The sequence below is a fragment of the Xiphias gladius genome, chromosome 22 (assembly GCF_016859285.1).
Source record: "Xiphias gladius isolate SHS-SW01 ecotype Sanya breed wild chromosome 22, ASM1685928v1, whole genome shotgun sequence".
Lineage (NCBI taxonomy): Eukaryota > Metazoa > Chordata > Actinopteri > Istiophoriformes > Xiphiidae > Xiphias > Xiphias gladius.
The window spans coordinates 19134330-19153075 of record NC_053421.1 but is presented as its reverse complement, the minus strand read 5'-3'; the positions used below and the strand labels follow the sequence as shown (position 1 = coordinate 19153075).

The 18746-nt window shown below is 41.3% G+C and overlaps 3 protein-coding genes across 3 annotated transcripts; all 3 read right to left on the bottom strand.

Annotated features, from left to right (window-relative positions):
- Positions 1-29: 29 nt before the first annotated feature.
- opn9 (opsin 9) lies at positions 30-5002 on the bottom strand. The gene is made up of 8 exons (XM_040117404.1): positions 4882-5002; positions 3654-3804; positions 3348-3487; positions 2757-2895; positions 2476-2590; positions 969-1049; positions 412-889; positions 30-280 (listed from the first exon to the last, which is right to left on the bottom strand). The coding sequence occupies exons 1-8, from the start codon at positions 5000-5002 to the stop codon at positions 30-32; spliced, it is 1476 nt and encodes a 491-aa protein (XP_039973338.1).
- A 2144-nt stretch (positions 5003-7146) lies between these two features.
- gapdh (glyceraldehyde-3-phosphate dehydrogenase) lies at positions 7147-12696 on the bottom strand. Its single transcript, XM_040117605.1, has 12 exons — positions 12607-12696; positions 12053-12098; positions 10443-10542; positions 9996-10102; positions 9751-9841; positions 9521-9636; positions 9151-9232; positions 8841-8992; positions 8646-8724; positions 7835-7918; positions 7646-7743; positions 7147-7546 (listed from the first exon to the last, which is right to left on the bottom strand). Exons 2-12 carry the CDS (start codon positions 12073-12075, stop codon positions 7477-7479), a joined length of 1002 nt encoding a protein of 333 aa, XP_039973539.1. The 5' UTR covers positions 12076-12098; positions 12607-12696; the 3' UTR covers positions 7147-7476.
- Positions 12697-15800: 3104 nt separating this feature from the next.
- wu:fj39g12 (uncharacterized protein LOC563937 homolog) lies at positions 15801-18010 on the bottom strand. The gene is made up of 3 exons (XM_040117644.1): positions 17768-18010; positions 16711-16865; positions 15801-16512 (listed from the first exon to the last, which is right to left on the bottom strand). Exons 2-3 carry the CDS (start codon positions 16807-16809, stop codon positions 16216-16218), a joined length of 396 nt encoding a protein of 131 aa, XP_039973578.1. The 5' UTR covers positions 16810-16865; positions 17768-18010; the 3' UTR covers positions 15801-16215.
- Between the last annotated feature and the right edge of the window lie 736 nt (positions 18011-18746).

Below are 18746 nucleotides of genomic sequence, written 5' to 3'. Positions count from 1 at the left end.
AATAATATATCTATCAATCTATCTTTCTATCAGACAGTGTGAGTGCTGGATGTGGACCCTCTTAGATCTCTTCCTGTCTTCTGCCATCCACTAACGCTCCAATGTCTCCGTTGCTGTGTGTGTCCAAGGAGGCAAAGTTCAGCGCATCCTGTTCTTCCTCCCCGATTGCTCCCCTGGTTCCTCTGTTTCTTCAGTCTGCTGTTTCTCCTTTCTACAGACGAGGACATGGGGTCACTCTTCTTCCTCCTCCAGCTCTGGCAATAGGAGAGGCCGATGCTCCCTTAAAGAGAAGTGAGGAAAAATAAGCGCGAGAAGACTCAAAACTGGCAAAAACCTAAACTTGTGAAATTTTTTCCCATTAAAGACAAAGAGTCTCAGAAACAGTTGCACTGAGTTTCTAATGGTCCTTACTTTCACATAAACTATTCTTCCTCCCTTGCGCTCGCCTCATCTCTGCTTTCTCTCGACCAAACACCATCACATAGACGTCGTCCCTGAACTCCCTGTTCACGATCTGGTAAATGAAAGGATTGATCATGCAGTGGGACTTGGCAAACATAGCAGGGATCAAAGTGACTACAGGTGGCAGACAGGAGAACAGCTCGGGACTCCTGGTTATTGACTCAGCTTCTTTTTCGTCGGCCACGTGACCCCACTCCTCCTCAGAGTTGTAGTATATTGGTCTATAATATTCTGTGGCTGTCCAGTTGAGCAGTGAGGGAGTGAGGATCTTTGGAGAGTTTGAGGCCATGCCACTTGACTCCTCTACCACACTCTGTAAAGTGACATCTGCCTCTTGGTCATCTCTAGGGATGAGGGCAGAAATCATGGACACAGTGGCGTAGGGCATCCAGGCTAGGAAGAAGGCGGTACACACCACTGCAGCAATCTGGAATAAACATACAGTTTATATTTTTGCCTCAAGATTTGTATCAGGAAATGAGAACATTTTCCTCACTAGGCCCTACCTTTGCTAGTCTCAGGTCTTTGTTGGTGTGATTGACAGAAGAGGATGGTATAGATGCTAAGGTGCGATTTGATCTGTAGACCTGAAAGCAGAAGCATCAGTTAATACTGCTATTTGCAACCACAGTTCTCAACCATTTTACTTTGTTCCTGCAGGGCCAATATATATAACGTCCCACATGCATGTACAGTATTTATTTATAATGAAGCCACTTTGTGTAGAGTTTTTATGTGACTACATTATACCATCTTTCAATCCATGACACAGTGTCGCTTTCAGCCTCTTCACCTCAGTGTCTTTGCACAGCTGATAAACTCATTAGGAGGACAGGCTGAAATGATCTTAAGGTCCCTATTGTTATAATTTAGGTACACATTTATTTAGGAATATGCACCATGTTTCATGGGACCTTTACATGGAATATGACCCATGTAAAGGTCCCATGAAACTATATTACTATTAATTATATGAAAAGGTGGTCTGTCTTGGTTTTTTTTTGGGACTTTATTGGTTGTAGTTAAACCCAGTGGTGCAGGATTACTGAAGATGTGCTGTTTCACTAGAGCCAGCAGTTTTCCAGTAAATTTAAATATCTATTTCACATGACTTTTTAAGACCTGGATCATATCACGCAGTCCAGTGAATAACCTCATATGGTACAAAGGTAGGTGGTAAACTTCCCAAGGTAAAAAAAAAAGTTGGGTCACCAAAAACTGAAAAATCATGAAATTTTTGGAGAAAAATTTCAGGGATCAACTAATGGGTTAACAACCTACAGTTTCCCTGCAGAAATGAAAGCAAATTAAGCCTTGAAAGTTGATGCAAACTGTTCCTAATGGTGTCCCAACTGTCTGTATAAATGCAGTGTTACTGTGTTACTATACCCTCTGATGCATTATTATGACAATACTGTACTTCAGGAAGTAATACTGGATATCAGAATGGTGAGAAAAAAGGCAAGTGACAAGGGAAGACAGACCGGTTGGTCAGGGGTTCATCCTGCAGCAAGATGATGACACAAAACATTAGAGGAACAGAACTAGACGGTGGTTTCCCAATTTTTGAAAACCAGCAAAGTCTCCAGACATAAATCCCATGGAGCTGGTTTGGGATGACCTGGACAAAAGATGAAAACAAAGCAACCTGCAAGAGCAACACATTTGTGGGAACTTCTGCAACAGTGTTGGATTGAACAATATTTGATTTTCACTGTCACTAACATCACAGGTGTGTTTGGCTGCTGAATGAGTCAAAAATTTAGATTCAATTTTGTGAAACAAAAAGATGAATTGATTCCTTCTTTTTAAAATCTTGTCTATTTATTCTATTCTGTAATTTCAGAGTACTTTGAGACATCAAACCATTTAAATTTAAATAACAACGGGATAAACGGGGGTCCTCTAAAACCTTCGACTAGTAATGTGTGTCTAATACATTAAAGAAAGTAACTACAGAACACAGACACAGCTCCTAGATCCTTGTTTTTCGCAAGCAGCAGTTGTGCTCACCGTCAGCAGGATGGCCAAGTATGAAGTGATGATGGTGAGTGTGGGAAATCCAAAGCATAATGTCAGGATGAGGAAGATATAGATTCTGTCATTCAGAGACAACCTCATTCTCCACCTTGAAATAGTGATACAGGCAGACTGGTTATCGCTCACATGTTTGTCTGCAAATGCATGAAGAATACACATCAGGAAACACACAGACAACAAAGATGTCTGCAGAATAATGTGCATGTAAAAACTATAGGGCATCAAGCATCACGGCAAATTAAACCAAAGATTACCAGTTAATGGTGCAGCTGGTCCCATAAGGTTCTGGTCCATAGCTCCCAAAGCCAAAAGCCGGCAGTGAAGCCCAGAATAATGTGTAAACCCAAACCACAGCTATGGACAGAGACACATGGCGCCTCTCGATCCATTGACCTAGAGAAGCGAGAGGCATGCAAGCCAATTAGTGAACTTTTCTTGTGGCTATTCAAGCAGTGTATGCATGTTTGAGCATTAAGTGCAATTAACCTTGAGGGAAGTCTTGGCATTTCACTTTACCATTTTCTTGAAGCAACAGCAGATTTAATTGGCCTTTTAGTGTTGCCTAAGCAAACACTGAAAGACTCTTAAATCAATAATTCTTTAAATCAATACATACTTGTACAAGAAAAGAGGGTCTTCTACAGACTAGAATAAGTATGCAAGTAAGGTTTGTGTAAAAAAGAAGCTCTATAACCTTGGAAGCAAGATATGAAATTAGTTCAGGAAGAGTCAGATGGGTTTAGAGCGCAGTGTGTGTGTGTGTGTGTGTGTGTGTGTGTGTGTGTGTGTGTGTGTGTGTGGATTGTACATTTTACGTCTGTGTTGGAAGAAGATCTCAGACTTGCCGTATCTTAAGCAGCAGATCTTCAGGCAACGGTCCAGAGAGATGAGACAGGTGGTGAGCAGAGAGCCGATGCCAAACACAAAGCCCTGAATGCCGTACCAAAGGCAGCCCGTCTCCCCAAACACCCAGGCATGACACAGGCTGACAGAGGGAGAGAAGGCTTTTAGTCCCCCCGCTTAATGGATCATCACCTTCTGTCCCTGACAAATGGCTGCTGGTCTGCATGTTGTTAATGTTATGTTCACAGTTTCAGCACTCTGACTTTATGTCTCCACTCTGTATAGGTTGAAACTAAAGAATGCCTTACCTGGAAATAATGAAAAATGGTGCACCGAATAGGCTGAAGCCAAAATCGCAGAGAGCGAGGTTAATGGTCAAGAGCTCTGGTGGTCTGAGCTTCTTTTTTTTCCTACAGTAGACTAACAGCACCGCACCATTCCCCAGCACTGACGTGACACCTGGAAAAAGAGGGAAACAGGGAACAGCAACAGACAACAAGAAAATTAAGCATTTCAAGTGACAAAAAAGGAAAACAGGGAATGTGGTAAAAGTGAGGGAGAGAACACGTCACGTTTATTCATCTCACTACAGCAACTTAGGCTTCAGAGTGGAACATCATAGATATCCACCTGTTTTCCTCTACATCACCAATAACGATCCACCTTAACACTTCGTCAACCCAAAGCCCAACATAGACAAATTAAGCTCTGTAGCTTTAGCTTCAGCAGTTTGTTACCTGAACCAAACACAGTGAAGCCAGATTCAGAGGCCTACTTGCTGCGAAGAGTATGTCTCCGTTGTTCAGCTCGTATTCAGAAACCTGCACTGCTCTGCTCTTGATGAGGCAACATCTGGTCTGGTTTTTTTGCGTTGACTACTGCACAAAACTGAAAGCTTTTCAAGAAGAAAATCTTTTGCACTGCCCCACATTTAGATGCATATTTGCACTGGAGAGTATATAAAGTTGTACTGAGCAGTTTGCTATACAATTGTGACATATGCATTTTCCATTTTAATATGCTGGAAAAATAGCACACCCCACCTACATGGGCCACTATACGCTTTAATATTTTAATACTTTAACCACATGAGACCTATTATCCCCCCATTAGAAGCTGTAATTATACAGTTTTTCTGCTCTGTCTGATGGTACAGCATATTTTGATAATTGTTTTTTCGCTCACTTTATTGGAGCAACAGTATTTTACATAAATTCTAATATAAAGACACAAATGTATGATAAGTAATAATAACAAAAAGACTCACTCAAATACAAGACTTACACTTTATATCGATGCTCGTTGACTTGTTGGAATCACATAATATATGGCCTGGCATGGCATATTTGGTATAATTGGAAACTTGGGAACTTAACTAGAATTTAAAATACATTTCAGCGTGTTTGAATGCCGCCTGTCTTCAAAACTCGGGTTTGCAACTATGGATAAGAGTGGGTAACCTCTTCTCACAAAACTGAACCCGACAATGACATAATGACCGAAGTGTCCTCTGAAAGTGTCCTGAACCATGTTTACCTGTGAAGGTAAGGAAAACAGCGACGGCCAGGTCTGCAGAGGGAGACAGCTGGGAGAGGAACGGCGGCTGGATGGACGAGGGGACAAACCAGGAGCCCCTGTGTGAGCCATTCTCTCCCATGGATGTACTATGCTGACCCACAGTAGGACACACGGAGCAGAGGCAGCTGTTGGAGCTTCAAAGGGCTGCTGAAGCCACAAAAACAGAGAAGAGTAAGTCAGTTTTAATTGCTCTTCTGCTCTTAATGGGCACACAAAAAAAACAGAAGGGCAGAAACTCCATTTAAACATCCAGCTTAAGAGGCCTCTCTCTCGCTTTCTGTGGAGTTGCAACATAATTTGCAGCTTTATTGGGAAAACTTGACATTTCTCCAAATATTACATAGCTTTTCATTGATTGTTGATGTTTCGGGGTTGTACTGGAAAAGTGTTGATTGTCACATCATAGTAGAAGTGTGAATCGGAGGGGGTGTCCATATATATATAAACACAACAAATATTTTTAAAGTATCCTTTACCCTTTTACGTACTATGAATAAATGAGTAGAATAAAAAAAAAAAAGCTTGACTGACAAAGGGGTCAACTGGATGATGAACTCAAGGTTAAAAAGGTGAGTGAAAACAGTCAAATCAAGACAACAGAGAGGAAAACAAAACAGAAGTTTCCTGAGTTTATCAAAATTCATTCAAACTGGAACCTGCTCCAAGTAGTAATACTTTTCTACCCTACTCTCTCTCCATCCAAGATATACATATGCAAACACACACCTCCAGTAAAACATGACACTCACACTAAAACATCTGTACTCACCTTCCTTTCTCTGTTGGTCAGCGCCTTTTGATGATCTCTCAGTTTGTCTTTATAGCAAAGATCTTCTCTTATATTTTTATATACTCTTAACCCGAACCCTTCCTCCGTAAATCCATGTGGCATTTCTCCGGAGAGCTGCAGAGAATGTTTGCTGTCAACAATCTGGCTTAGAAATGATCAGCAGGAGGCATGCAAACCGAGGAAATGTGTGTGTGTGTGTGTGTGTGTGTGTGTGTGTGTGTGTGTGTGTGTGTGTGTGTGTATGTTAGAGAGAAAGAGAGAGAGACAGAGAGGGTGGAGGCTAATATATTGGAGGTTCTTTAACCTCTGTCACTCCTTTCATCTCCTACCAAGCTGTCCAATGTCTTTCTTTTTAATCCACTGAATCCATATTATCCCTGAGAATCCACATTTGTCACTGGGGTCCATTTGCTTTCTTTCTCCTATCACGTCCCATTCTCCACCACTTTATCTGTAATACTCACCGAGAACTGCGACCTCAATTTTGATGATTAAAACAAAGGCGGAGGTGTCGGAAAACACTGAGATTTGAAAATATGCATACTTCAAAGTGAACTGTGGTATCTGATCTTCAATTTGATACTAATTGAATAAATGACCGGATATTTTAATCAACTGACACACACAAGAGTATATCAATTAATATTCCAGATTCATGTTGATTCTGAGCTCTGAAAACATCATCCAATAATTGTATGACTGGTGTCACTGTAAAGGCTCTTGTCTCATATTTATACTAAGAGCATCTCAGAGGTTTTTTTTTTTTTTGGGAAATAATCATTTTTTTGTCTTGCTGAAGACGCATCAATATCCCAACCCTTAGGAACCGTATCAAACCATTTTTGAAACCATTAAGCTTTGTGGGCTGTTGCTATGATTGTGCCTACTCCCATATGTATCTGTGTGGTGTAACCCAGTAAAGCCCCCCCCCCTTCTTCAATACAGATGAATCCCTGAACAAAAACCGCAAGAATAACTCGCTAAATTAATTATTTCACACTCTTATCTTGTGAAAGGAAATCACTTGCAGGCATAATTTGTGAAATCCTCATCCTGAACTGTGATAGTAGGTTGTCAAGTTGTGTTAAGCATGCTGCACTACTACCCAGATGGTCTAGATGTTGAATGAGCAATGAGAGCTCACCCCCCCCCCAAAAAGAATCTTGTGACTGTTTTATAATAGCAACATGGCGATGAGAGAAAGGATATTATCCTCAACATTCGCATTTAATCAAGACTCCAGCCAGTTAAGAGTTAACAATCTATTCCCACGGGGGGGGGGGGAAATCGACGTATGGACAGAGACTTCTTGTAAGTGTTTGCCAAAAATCACTGACCCATATAAGAATCCATCTACTGATATCGGTATTAATCCAACTTGAGATGCTTTAACATTTGTTGTGTGCAGTGACAACAGAGAAAAGGCGGGCATGTGAATCTCACAAACAGAGGACTTTATTCCACCACTGACTGCAGCACCTAGGTACTACAGACAGACAAAGACTCTCACACCTTCACTCCAGCTCACACAAGAACAGAACAGGGAATTTAACAAATAAAAAAGTAATTGGTCACCAATTTAAATCTTTTCATTTGCTTTCTGTAGGGACCTTTCCTCAGACGTACAATGGGGGGGTCGACTATCAGATGGCACCAGTTAGAGTTATACATAATACAATGTCTCATTGCAAAGTTATAACACTGGATTCAAGACAATGCGGGTGATGTAGCATAGTGCAGTGACGGTCGATGGGCTGGTTGGTTTACTCCTTGCTGGCCATGTGGGCCATCAGGTCGCAGACACGGTTGCTGTAGCCAAACTCGTTGTCGTACCTGGTGAAGGAGCAAGACAAAAAGGAGTCAATATGTATCACTGGAAAAAAAAAAAAAAAAAAAAGGAGGATATGAAAGTAATCCATGCTGAAGGCATACCATGTGACCAGCTTGACAAAGTGTTCGTTGAGGGCGATGCCTGCGCCAGCATCAAAGATGGAGGAGTGCTTGTCGCCATTGAAGTCTGTGGAGACGACCTGCAGGAGATCGAGGCGAGAGCACCACATTAACAAGAAAACTGATCGACAAATCACTTTGAAAAGATAAATGAGATAATCAAGCACATACCTGGTGCTCTGTGTATCCCAGAATGCCCTTCATGGGTCCCTCAGCTGCAGCCTTCACAACCTTCTTGATATCGTCATATTTGGCCTGTGGGGAAGAAAAGAGGTTTTGTTTGTATTCTAACACAAACAGAAAACACAGGAGAAATAAAACATTGAAATTTTAACTTATAGCATAAATTCAAAATAATTTTATTTAAAAAAAAGGACAAATCTGTCATTATTTCACTTTTTTCTTAGTGTCTACAAATCCAAATTCACTGGTTCCTACTGAAATTGTAAATTTAAAAAAAAAAAAAAAACACCAGGTCACAAATATGTAATTTTTTTAGTTTTTCTTAAACTGGTGAAGCAACAAAAAACATAGGTGATTTGACATTGACAGAAATAACAAACTGTACATACAGTGAGACAAGCATTTAAATAAAATTATATTTTAAATCAATTAAAAGAAGCAGTCAGATGTTAGGCTGAGGTGTGTTTGAAGGGGCCAAGGTGGACAGGAGTATAATTTCATTTTTAAAGAAGGAAGAGGGCATTTGTTGGGGACTATCTTCATCAGTGGATTAATTACACATTTGGTGCACTGGCTAGCACTTATGACAGAAGGATGTATGCATGTGGCATTGACCCAAAATAAACTGAAGTGTCTCATCACCATGAGCATGAGAACTGTAGTTCACATGGGCAATACTTGGTAGTTGGACAGATTTGTTGCTGGTTTTGGTCTTTTCGTGGGATTTGTTGAAAAGAAAAATACAGAACACCACCGGACTTGAGCATGTTATGAAGGCCTCTATCGCATTGTGACTCACGGGTTTCTCCAGACGGACTGTCAGGTCAACCACTGACACGTTGGGGGTGGGGACACGGAAGGCCATGCCAGTCAGCTTGCTGTAAAATATGGACACAGCTGGTAAGATCAAAAACCTAAGTCACCGGATTTACTGCTAGCCCTGATCAAAGATAAAGCATATAACTGCAGGACAGTCGTGTGTTTTGGCACGGACCCGTTGAGCTCGGGGATGACCTTGCCGACAGCCTTGGCAGCACCGGTTGAAGCGGGGATGATGTTCTGGCTGGCGCCACGGCCGTCCCTCCACAGCTTGCCGGAGGGGCCGTCCACAGTCTTCTGGGTGGCGGTGATGGCATGAACTGTGCTCTGATGGACAAGAGGGGAAGAGAGAGGAGGAGGATTAAATAAAGCTTAACCCCCCCCAAAATCATGCTGGTGTTTTGGGCTGTTTGTGAATCCGGTTTTAGGGGCTGCTTAGTGTTTCGCTGCCAGATTGTTCTCAGGCAGAGTGTTTTAATCCTCACCATCAGACCCTCAATGATGCCGAAGTGGTCATTGATGACCTTGGCCAGGGGGGCCAGGCAGTTGGTTGTGCAGGAAGCATTGCTATGGACAAATTAAGGAACAGCATCAGTAAGAGGAGGATTTTTATAGAATAAAAGGCAATGTCTCAAAATGTTTTTGTATAAATGAATGTAAGTTCAACTTAATTTTTTGCTTAAAAGGCAGATGTACAAGAGGAGTGAAATACCTAATAACGCAACAGGTTCAAACTACAGTCTAGAAATGTAATTTTGGTATCAAATTTAAAAACTGAATATCAACCCATTTAAAAATGTACAAAAACCAAATGACCAAACAAACAGACAGTCTGAGATACTTTCTGATTCTTACCTGACAACATGGAGGGACTTGTCGTACTTCTCATGGTTGACACCCATGACAAACATGGGAGCATCAGCGCTGGGTGCAGAGATGATGACTCTCTTGGCACCACCCTTCAAGTGAGCCTGAAAGGTTGCGTTGAAATCCAATTAAATCTGTGTCCTTTCGTTGCCAATTGCAGGTCACATATCACAGGTCGTAAAGTAATAAGACAATGTTATATGTTGAAAAATACGTACAGAGGCCTTCTCAATGGTGGTGAATACACCAGTGGACTCAACCACATACTGGGCACCAGCATCACCCCATTTGATGTGGGAGGGGTCCCTCCTGCAAAAAGAGGCAGAGAAGAGGGATTAGAGTCACAATGAATGCCTACTCAGTTCTTCCTTTGTGTATGCTTGTGAGATTGTATTGAAATTGGCAGGCCTCGCTGCATTAAAAGTCTGGATAGTTTAATACAAAAGACGCCAATTGAGCTCACTCGTGGAAAACTGTGATTTTGTGTCCGTCAATGACCAGCTTGTCGCCCTCAGCCTTGACCTCACCGTGGAAGCGACCGTGGGTAGAGTCATACTTGAACATGTAGACCTAAGGAAGAGATGAGAGGACGAGATGAGGATGGGAATTCCTGAGACAGCCGTCACCAAACTATGGCAGCTGACAAGAGTGTGCATCGTAGACGCAAGATAAAACTTGCCAAATTAATGCATTAATTTCTCATCTGGTTGGAAATCACACTAACAAATAATTTACACAGCATTTTAAATTCATCATATTCCTGAGTGATTCTCATCTACCACAGATTTGCCAAACCCCCTAAAAGAACTGAAAAGGCTACCGAAGATCACCCAACACCAGCATGTTGCTTATGGCTGGTATTGATTTCAAACCCTAAAGCCTTGTACTTCACACAGTCTTCTTGACTCACCATGTATTCCAGATCAATGAAAGGGTCATTGATGGCCACGATCTCAACCTTCTTGGAGAGGACAGCAGCACGGGTCACCAGACGACCAATGCGGCCAAATCTGAAAAGTGAATAGTGTTGTTTCTTAGTCTGGCCTCTAGATGGTGGTATGACACCAGGTAACTCTGACAAAAGTCATTGACTGATGTGATCTCTGAGTTACTGTGAAATGGAGCTGCAGGTGCTTATTAAGTGGATATTAATCAGTCTGAAAAATCAGTCCTTATTTTGTGAAATTGGATTTTTGACATTCACTTCAGCTTCAGCAAGGCCTACTTCACATCAGGGTTCTAGCTTTTTCCCTTGTGTGGGATACATAGCCCCCATGCAGGAGACCTGAAACCACAGCCCAAGAAAGGGCAGGGTTCAGGAGGAGGGGCCGAGGGCGGTTTGTGTTGCAGAGTTTATGGCTGCACAGCTCTCACGCTCTCCTCGCTGAAGTTCGAAATGAACCTCTAATGGGGTAATCCTGGTGACGGCAGCGCACTGTTTGATCAGCGGCTGAGTTACTTTTTAACTACAGGTCCAAAATCCTGGCACAGATACACTCTGTCCTCAGACACTGGGGGGCCGGGCGGAGAGACAAAGAACAGATCCGTGGGACAGATAGGTAGACTTTAACGTCAGATTGTGTGTGTTCCGTGACATTTAGGTTACACAGGTCCCCTGCCACTTGCTTCACACTGCACAAAAACAGTCCCCTGTTGAAGCCAATGCCCACAACGTTATCTGCTGAGGGCCAAAGTTCAAAGATCAAGAGACACATGAGAACAGCCAGGTGACTGTCCACAGGCTGGTGTATGTGTCTCTGTATTACAAAACATTTTTCCTTCTCCAGCAGCCATACGGTGTCACTATTACTTTATCAAAAAGGGTGCGGTTTGTCCTGCTATTCAGGTCGAGAAAGTCAAAGCTGAAGACTCATCTAATTATTATAGGAATGAGCTATATAAGAGACCAGCCTGAACCAGTTTCTTTATAGTGTTAGTCCCCCATACTGAGGACTATAAATGCTGTGGATTCTTTGGAAGGGTCTTATAGCTTCAAGACTCTCAACCGAAAATATTGGTAGTTTAATCTTTTAACTGTCTTCAGTATCCATGAACTATCACTGGTACCAAATCAAATCATTTCATATCCTACTGCATTGTCTGAACGTCTTCGTCGTCCTTTATATTTCAGTAATGTGGTTAAATTCTCCTTTGGATACAGAGGTGCTGTTTTTTGGAAGTCGAACCCACATATTGTCTGTCATTCATCATTTGTGTGTATTTTTTAAAAACATCTTAGAGAAAAACAATTACAGTGAGAAATAGCTTGCGTGATGATTTTTTTTTTTTTTTTTAAACGTGCAAGCAAACATTTATATAAGCGTTAAGAAGAACGGGCAGTGCATTCTGAAAATTGAACCAAGGCAGCTATTATAATAAATCATGGTTAAATGCTGTGGTGTGACATTGTGAGTTGGGGGTGCAAAAGAATGAGTGTTGAAGTTAAGTGTGTGTTGCTTATTTAGTTAGTTTAACTCAGGAATTTTTTTAAGTGAAGGGATAAAAAAAAAGTTCTCTTACCCATTGATACCGACTTTCACCATTTTGCCTGGGTTGGTCTAGTCCTCTGGAGGCAGACAGAGGAGAAAGTAAGAAAAGAAGAGTAATGGCTCCTGTTAAATACTGATAAACCAACATTTATGATGACATATATTAGCATTCACTTGACGAGAGGCAATTGCTTAGACTGTGTGTTTAGATAAGCACAGACTTAAAATGAACATGCAAAAGTATTCCTCTGATAAGCTGCCTGTGAACACAGTTCAAGAAAAGGAGCTGCAGCCTGCAGTTGTTGGTCCAAGTTACAAGACAAGAACTTTCCCTGAAAGCGTAGAAATGACTCTAAATCTAAACAAAACTACAATTTCACATCTTCAAAAGTAAACTCACATATAGCAAAACAATTTTTTTGCGCCTCATTTTAAAGAAAATGAGATCATAAAGTTCAGTCAAGCCCATGCAGATTTTCCCCAGGTGATCTAAATCTAGTTGTTCAGTCCTGCAGCCTGTTGCTGGGGCCCTGCAGCTTCCAGACCCTCTCGGGCTCAAATCATTTCCTCATTGAAGGTATTTACCGTTTGTGAGATGCCTCAATCTGTCTTGCGACTCCGGGTGTGAGTGAGGAAGAGCAAAGTTAAGCTGTGTGCTTTTATGATTAACCAGAGTTTAAAGCCACACCCCCCCCCAATGGTCACTGCTCCTTGCCCCGCCCCCTCTGAATGTCAAGGTCGTCAGCTTGCAGAGAGGCATGCAAACTGGCCTCTGCAACCGCACTTCATTTTATTTAAACAGCCTTAGCGCTTCTCTCTTGTCATCCCATCTCTGCTGCTAATTATAGGCCTCAAGCTTGGGAGTATTTTGTATAATTTACATTATTTCAGGCACAGCTCCAGTGTCATCAAGCCTGCCTTGTGTTGCCACCTTAAAGAGGCCCAGGTACACATTCTCAGATATTAAGGTCCTCATATAGGGGACTGAAAAAAAAAGAGGGGTCCCTCAGTGACCTTCTCAGTAAACACAGACACTCACAGACACAGAGGGAGCAAACGAGGGATCAAATCTCTGTCTTCTGACTCTGACATTTAATGTGCAAAGACCATGACCCTTCACTTTCAGCCGCTCACCCCTCTTTCTCTGCCTCTTCCATCCCTAAGCAGAAGTCAAAAGTTGAGTCTTGGTTAACTCAACTCATCTGATCATTACGCATGTGCAGAGGAGGCGTCGTCAGTCTATTTTCTCAGTCAAATTGTTGCCTTTTTCAGGTTATTAAATGACTGAACAGAACAGAATCCGGAGGCTAAAAAACATAGAAAGACACATTCATAGAAAGACAGGTTCCTTTGTCTGAACAGAAGCCCTGCACTCAAGGTCCTGGCAATGTGTTACGCTGCTGCAAAATGACTGTCTTCACTTTTATTCATTGCACACAAAATATGACAAAACATGCCTTGTCAGTCTCTTTTTTTTCTTTCTTTCTTTCTTTTTTTTTTCCCGGAGTTTTGACTCATTTGTCTGGCAACAGCACTTCTTTGAAAAGAAAGCACTCCTGGCGGTATCTGAATAATGAGGATGTCAGTTTAAACCAGAGGGTCATTCAAATTGATTCCTGTTGGAATTGTCTCTCTGGCTGCATACTGGGGCTCACCACTGGGTAGTTCTGACAGTGAACCAAAACCTTACCTGTGGCATGGCATCCTGTCACCATGAATGTGCACATTCAGTAACATGTCACTATGCACCAAAACTGGACAGTGCGGGCGAGTTTTATGGCTGGGGTCCAATGGTCCAGGCATAGCTGAACTACCAAAACCCCGAGTGCATGCATGCCGGTCTTGGCCTCTGCTTTGCAGCTTAAGGTCAAAGAGGGGAACTAAAGGTCAGGCTAAGATTAGATGCTGGCTGGCTAGTCAACACTTTGGCCATGATATACTCTCAGTACTGTAAATGCTGCATAATACAGATCACATGTTCTGCATATGTATCACAACAGCCGAACTCTGCTGATTGTAGAGAGGAAATTGGTGGAATAAATAAACCATGGAATAAAATATCTGGGAACATTTTTATTTTAGTTCAGTGGAAAGATCACTGTAAAATGAATGAAATGTATTTGATACAGCAACAATCACAGCAACATTCATTTAACTTAGTATTATTTATTTACTGTACATAGAAATATATATGAATTTTGTAATAATTTACTTTGACAGAAAGTACAGTAACAATAAAATGTCAGTTTAGTGATCTGTGCAAAGTCATGTGTGCATGTAAAAAAGGCCTTCAGCTACATTTATACAATTTGTATCCTGTATTAAAGTTCAGTACAAAGTCTAGAGGGCAGCTCAATGTGGTAACAGATAAACAACCCTAGACTCAGACTACCATCTAGTGTTGTGCTAGAAAACTGCACCTAAATACTTATTTACATCAGTCTCCGAAATTCAACCCAACTACCAGAATTGATATAAAGTAATACATGGACAACACATTTTACAAAATAGCTTTCATTACCTTATTATGTGTAAGGCTGCAACTAACTATTGTTATAGTTATATATATTATTTTAATCATTCATTGTAATCTGTCGATTATTTTTAGTGTATAAAAATGTCAGACAATAATGAAAAATTCCCATCATAGTCCAAGGCGACATCTTCAGATTGTTTGTTTTGTCTGAGCCATAATCTAAAACTGAAAGATATTCAAGTTTCGCTGATTTAAAACACAAAGAAAAGCAGGAAGCCTTTCAATTTGAGTGTCAAACCAGTGAATGTCTGACTTTTTTGTTTGATAAAATGACTTAAACGGTAAATCAGTTACCAGAATTGTTGACTATTAATTTCCATTTAAAAACTTCCTCCAATTTGGTTACTTAATAACTACCAGTGTTGAACAGATGTTCTGAATATGTTCCTACATTTACTAGTCAGTGGACCAGTTACAGTCTCACACTGAGTGAGTGTGTGTTCACTCAGAGTGAAAGCAACACACTACCGTGTCATTGTTGGTCTCACACTGTATATCAAGGTTTTTGCAACAGCAGTGTAACTTCTTTCTGAAATGTTTCCAAGTTTGTTTTTAAAAACTGTACAGCCGTTAACAGATTCACCCAATAAAACACCTATAATTAACCTCCTTTTTTGCCCACATGAACCTTTGAGCATGGCCTTTGAGTCTGAAAAAAGCTGTTCATGTAATGTTCTCAAACTGGGCACAATAGTGGTACAAGAACTGTCAGTACGATCATTAAATATAGAATTGCATCATATTTACATGTACATATTCTGTAAATATAATATGAGATTACCTGACAAAGATGTCAGAATATTGACTCCCATTTCCCTGTGTAATGCTTCAAGATTTTCAGCCATGGGATCTTGAGATATCTGTAATTCCAGAATAAAATCAGCAGCACAGGGGCCTCATACATAAAGCAGTCATTAGAATTGGCCACCTATACTCCAGAATGACTGCGGAAGAAATGTAACTTCCTTATACAGCCACCAGAGGATTTATTAAGCACCAAGAGGTTAAAAATAAAAATCTGTCAGGAGAATTTGAAGCTCTACTTTGACGGACAAATAGAGATGACGCCTGTCAACAGAGAGTGAACAAACTGGGATGCAGGTGTGGGACGGACGTGAATGATGAATCTCACAATTATTCGAATTTCTGCGAGAAAAAACAGAGAACACAGCAAATGTCAAAGCGTTTTATTCGTGCAAATCATAAGGAAACATAAAACAAACAATCAGCAGGAATTACAGGTGCCATAACTTCTGGATCTCCATGTCCATTAAACCTGGTTTTAAACACCATCCCCTGGCCACAAAATGTCTAAACATCTTTACTTTTACCGTACGCAGACAAAGCTAGAAATACATAAAGTTCCGATTCACTTAAAAAACAAGCCCAACAATCAAAGATGTTCATTTGATGTAAACATTGCTCACATGTTCTAATATTCAGTTTAACACTTAAACATGGAATTAACTACAGTTGCACTGTTAAACAGCCACGATAGTGTGAAGCATCTGATCTACGCTGGACATTAGCAACACTGCAAGTTTACACCATACTACATGTAAACATCCTTCACTGCAGGTGAACGCCTTTGCATGTGTGTTTTTCCTTATTATAATCTAAGAAGGATGTCAGTAGTCTCTATTTCTCTCCTCTCTCCACTAACAGCCCAGTCCGCTCATGGAGCCGATGCGATCCAGTTTCAGCCCAAAGCATCCCCGGTTCCATCCCCTCCGTGACCTGTCCGGCTCTGCGCGCTTCTGATTGGCCAGGGCACCCTTCAGCAGGCGCAGCCAGGGGGTCTCGGGCTGTGTTTGTACGTCAGCCCACTTGGGGTACTCGGCCGCTTTGACCCCGGAGGAGAAGGTGGACTGCTCCTCCGGTTGGCTGTTCAACAGGTTCTCCAGGTCGTCCAGGGTCAAAAGGTCATTATAGCGTTCCAGAAACTGCTCCATAAACTGCAGAGTGGAAAAAAAAAAGAATAAATTGAATTATCAGGGAGTGTACGGGGGAGAATAATTCAATAAGTGATACATTTCATTACTCTCCCCTCCTTCTGGACTATTCTCTTGTATTTGCCATTCATCCACTCTGAATTCTCCTCAGTCCACTCTTTTTCTTCCTTTTCTATCTTTCCCCCTCCCCTCCCCCTGCACCTGCACAGCATCAGGAGAAGGATGCAGAGCGCGAGCCTCTGTGATCTCCAGGGGTTTCAGGAGGAGAAGAGTGGCACAAAGCAGCACAGGACACAGCATGGCAGCAGATATGAGGAGCAGGAATGACTGGTGCAGGAAAACTGGAAACACACCGGCTGCAAACACCCAAATACACATGAAATTATATGGAGAAATGTAAATTACTCATACAAAAAAAAATAAAAAAAATCTATATACACACACACACACACACACACACACACACACACACACACACACACACACACACACACACACACACACACACACACACACACACACACACACACACACACACACACACACACACACACACACACACACACAAAACAATAGTTGTGAAAAACATTTAATAGAAAATGACGAGAATGGTGTGGACATAAATTAGTACTGTTCAGACACTGTTTAACCAACCCTCAATCGGTATTTTCAGGATTTTAAATTAATTATTCATTTCTTGATTTGTTTATTTAACAAGAGGACAGATGTGATGTATATAGGGCATCTAGCTGAAAATAATTTGCAGCCCCCGTCCCTGGTTAGGCTTTTAAATCTAGGTTAAAAACAGCTAAACAAATGAGTACGTGAAACAGAAGGGGCATAAATTTATATTGTTTCAAGAGGGAAACTTTACGCTGTATTACAGAATTCTCAATTTAGTTAGTGTTTGAAAAAGTACTAAATAGGTGGTATTTCTTGTAAAATTGAGAGGATATAATCATTTTTCATGGTAAAAATAATGATTTTAAAAAGCTATTGAGACTTTAATACTAAATTTAGATTTTTGTAATTACATGCAAGGTTGTTTTCCATTTTTAATTCAGTATGAACTGTGGAAATGAAATATTTGGTTATAAAAACTGCGGACTATGCAGCTCCATTTGTAGCTATAACCAATGGTATTTTAACATGATTTATTGTAATTTTCTTTGTGAAATTATAATGTGCAAAAACTATGGAATAAAGGAATATAAATTGGTTTTAAGAAGAATATCTAAAAGGAAATTTGAGTACTTACCTGTTGTTTTCTCTCAAAGGAAGCTCTGGCTGTCGTCTTCTCTCACAGATTCTTCTCCATCTCCCTCGTTCTTAGTCTCTCGGCTACCTCTCATTTGTTGGCACCTGCCTGGAGCATCACTATCTCACTCGCCTGACTCCTCCTACCGCTCGCTCTGTGATGGAACTGAAAGGATGGTTTTCTTCCTCCTGCGACTGTCCTCTTGGCAGAAGCCGAATCTTGGGGCATCAGCTAAGATGCTGCAGGGGTTTTGTAGTGCCAGAGATGACCCCTCCCCACCCTCTCTTCCTCCTTCTCCTCCTCATCTCCCTTTCTTTGGAGTGATGTCATAGCCTTGGAGGGCGATTGTCATTGCCAAGGTGACTGTGTGCACTGTTCACCATACTGATGTCACTGTACTGCACAAATCAAGGTCAGAGGGCAGTAGTCAGCCAATGCTTTGCCAACAAGACCAGTGAGTTATGAAGTTACCTGGTTGGAAAGATTCACGCGTTATATGTCACGACTTAATCTGAATTATACATTTCCCATGTGGCAACAATGTTCCTCGTGCGTGTTAGCCTCCTTCTCTCCCCTTTGTCTCCACGGTCTTTCCCAGCATGCACTGACCTCCCCTCTCTGTTAGGTAAGTTACAGTCTGTCAGCGCCATCTGTTCCCTGTACCCCCTGCCACCAAATTACAACACTTGCAGGAGCTGTGCGATCCAACACACAGACCTCAAAGTTCAGCAGCCTCTAATTATTTCAAGTAAATAAACCCCTGCTATTACGAATGCGCATCAGTTACCGGGCAGGGATTCATGTCCACCTCTATGAATTACATCAATGTATATTTTCTCTTAAAGCATCTGCAGAGAGCAAAATGTGTGTATTCAATGTTTTCATACCAAGCCAGCAAAATTCATCTTTGTACAGCACTAAATAAAGTTATAAAGAGGGCAAATTTACTCATGTTTGTGCACTCAGCACCCACTGAATA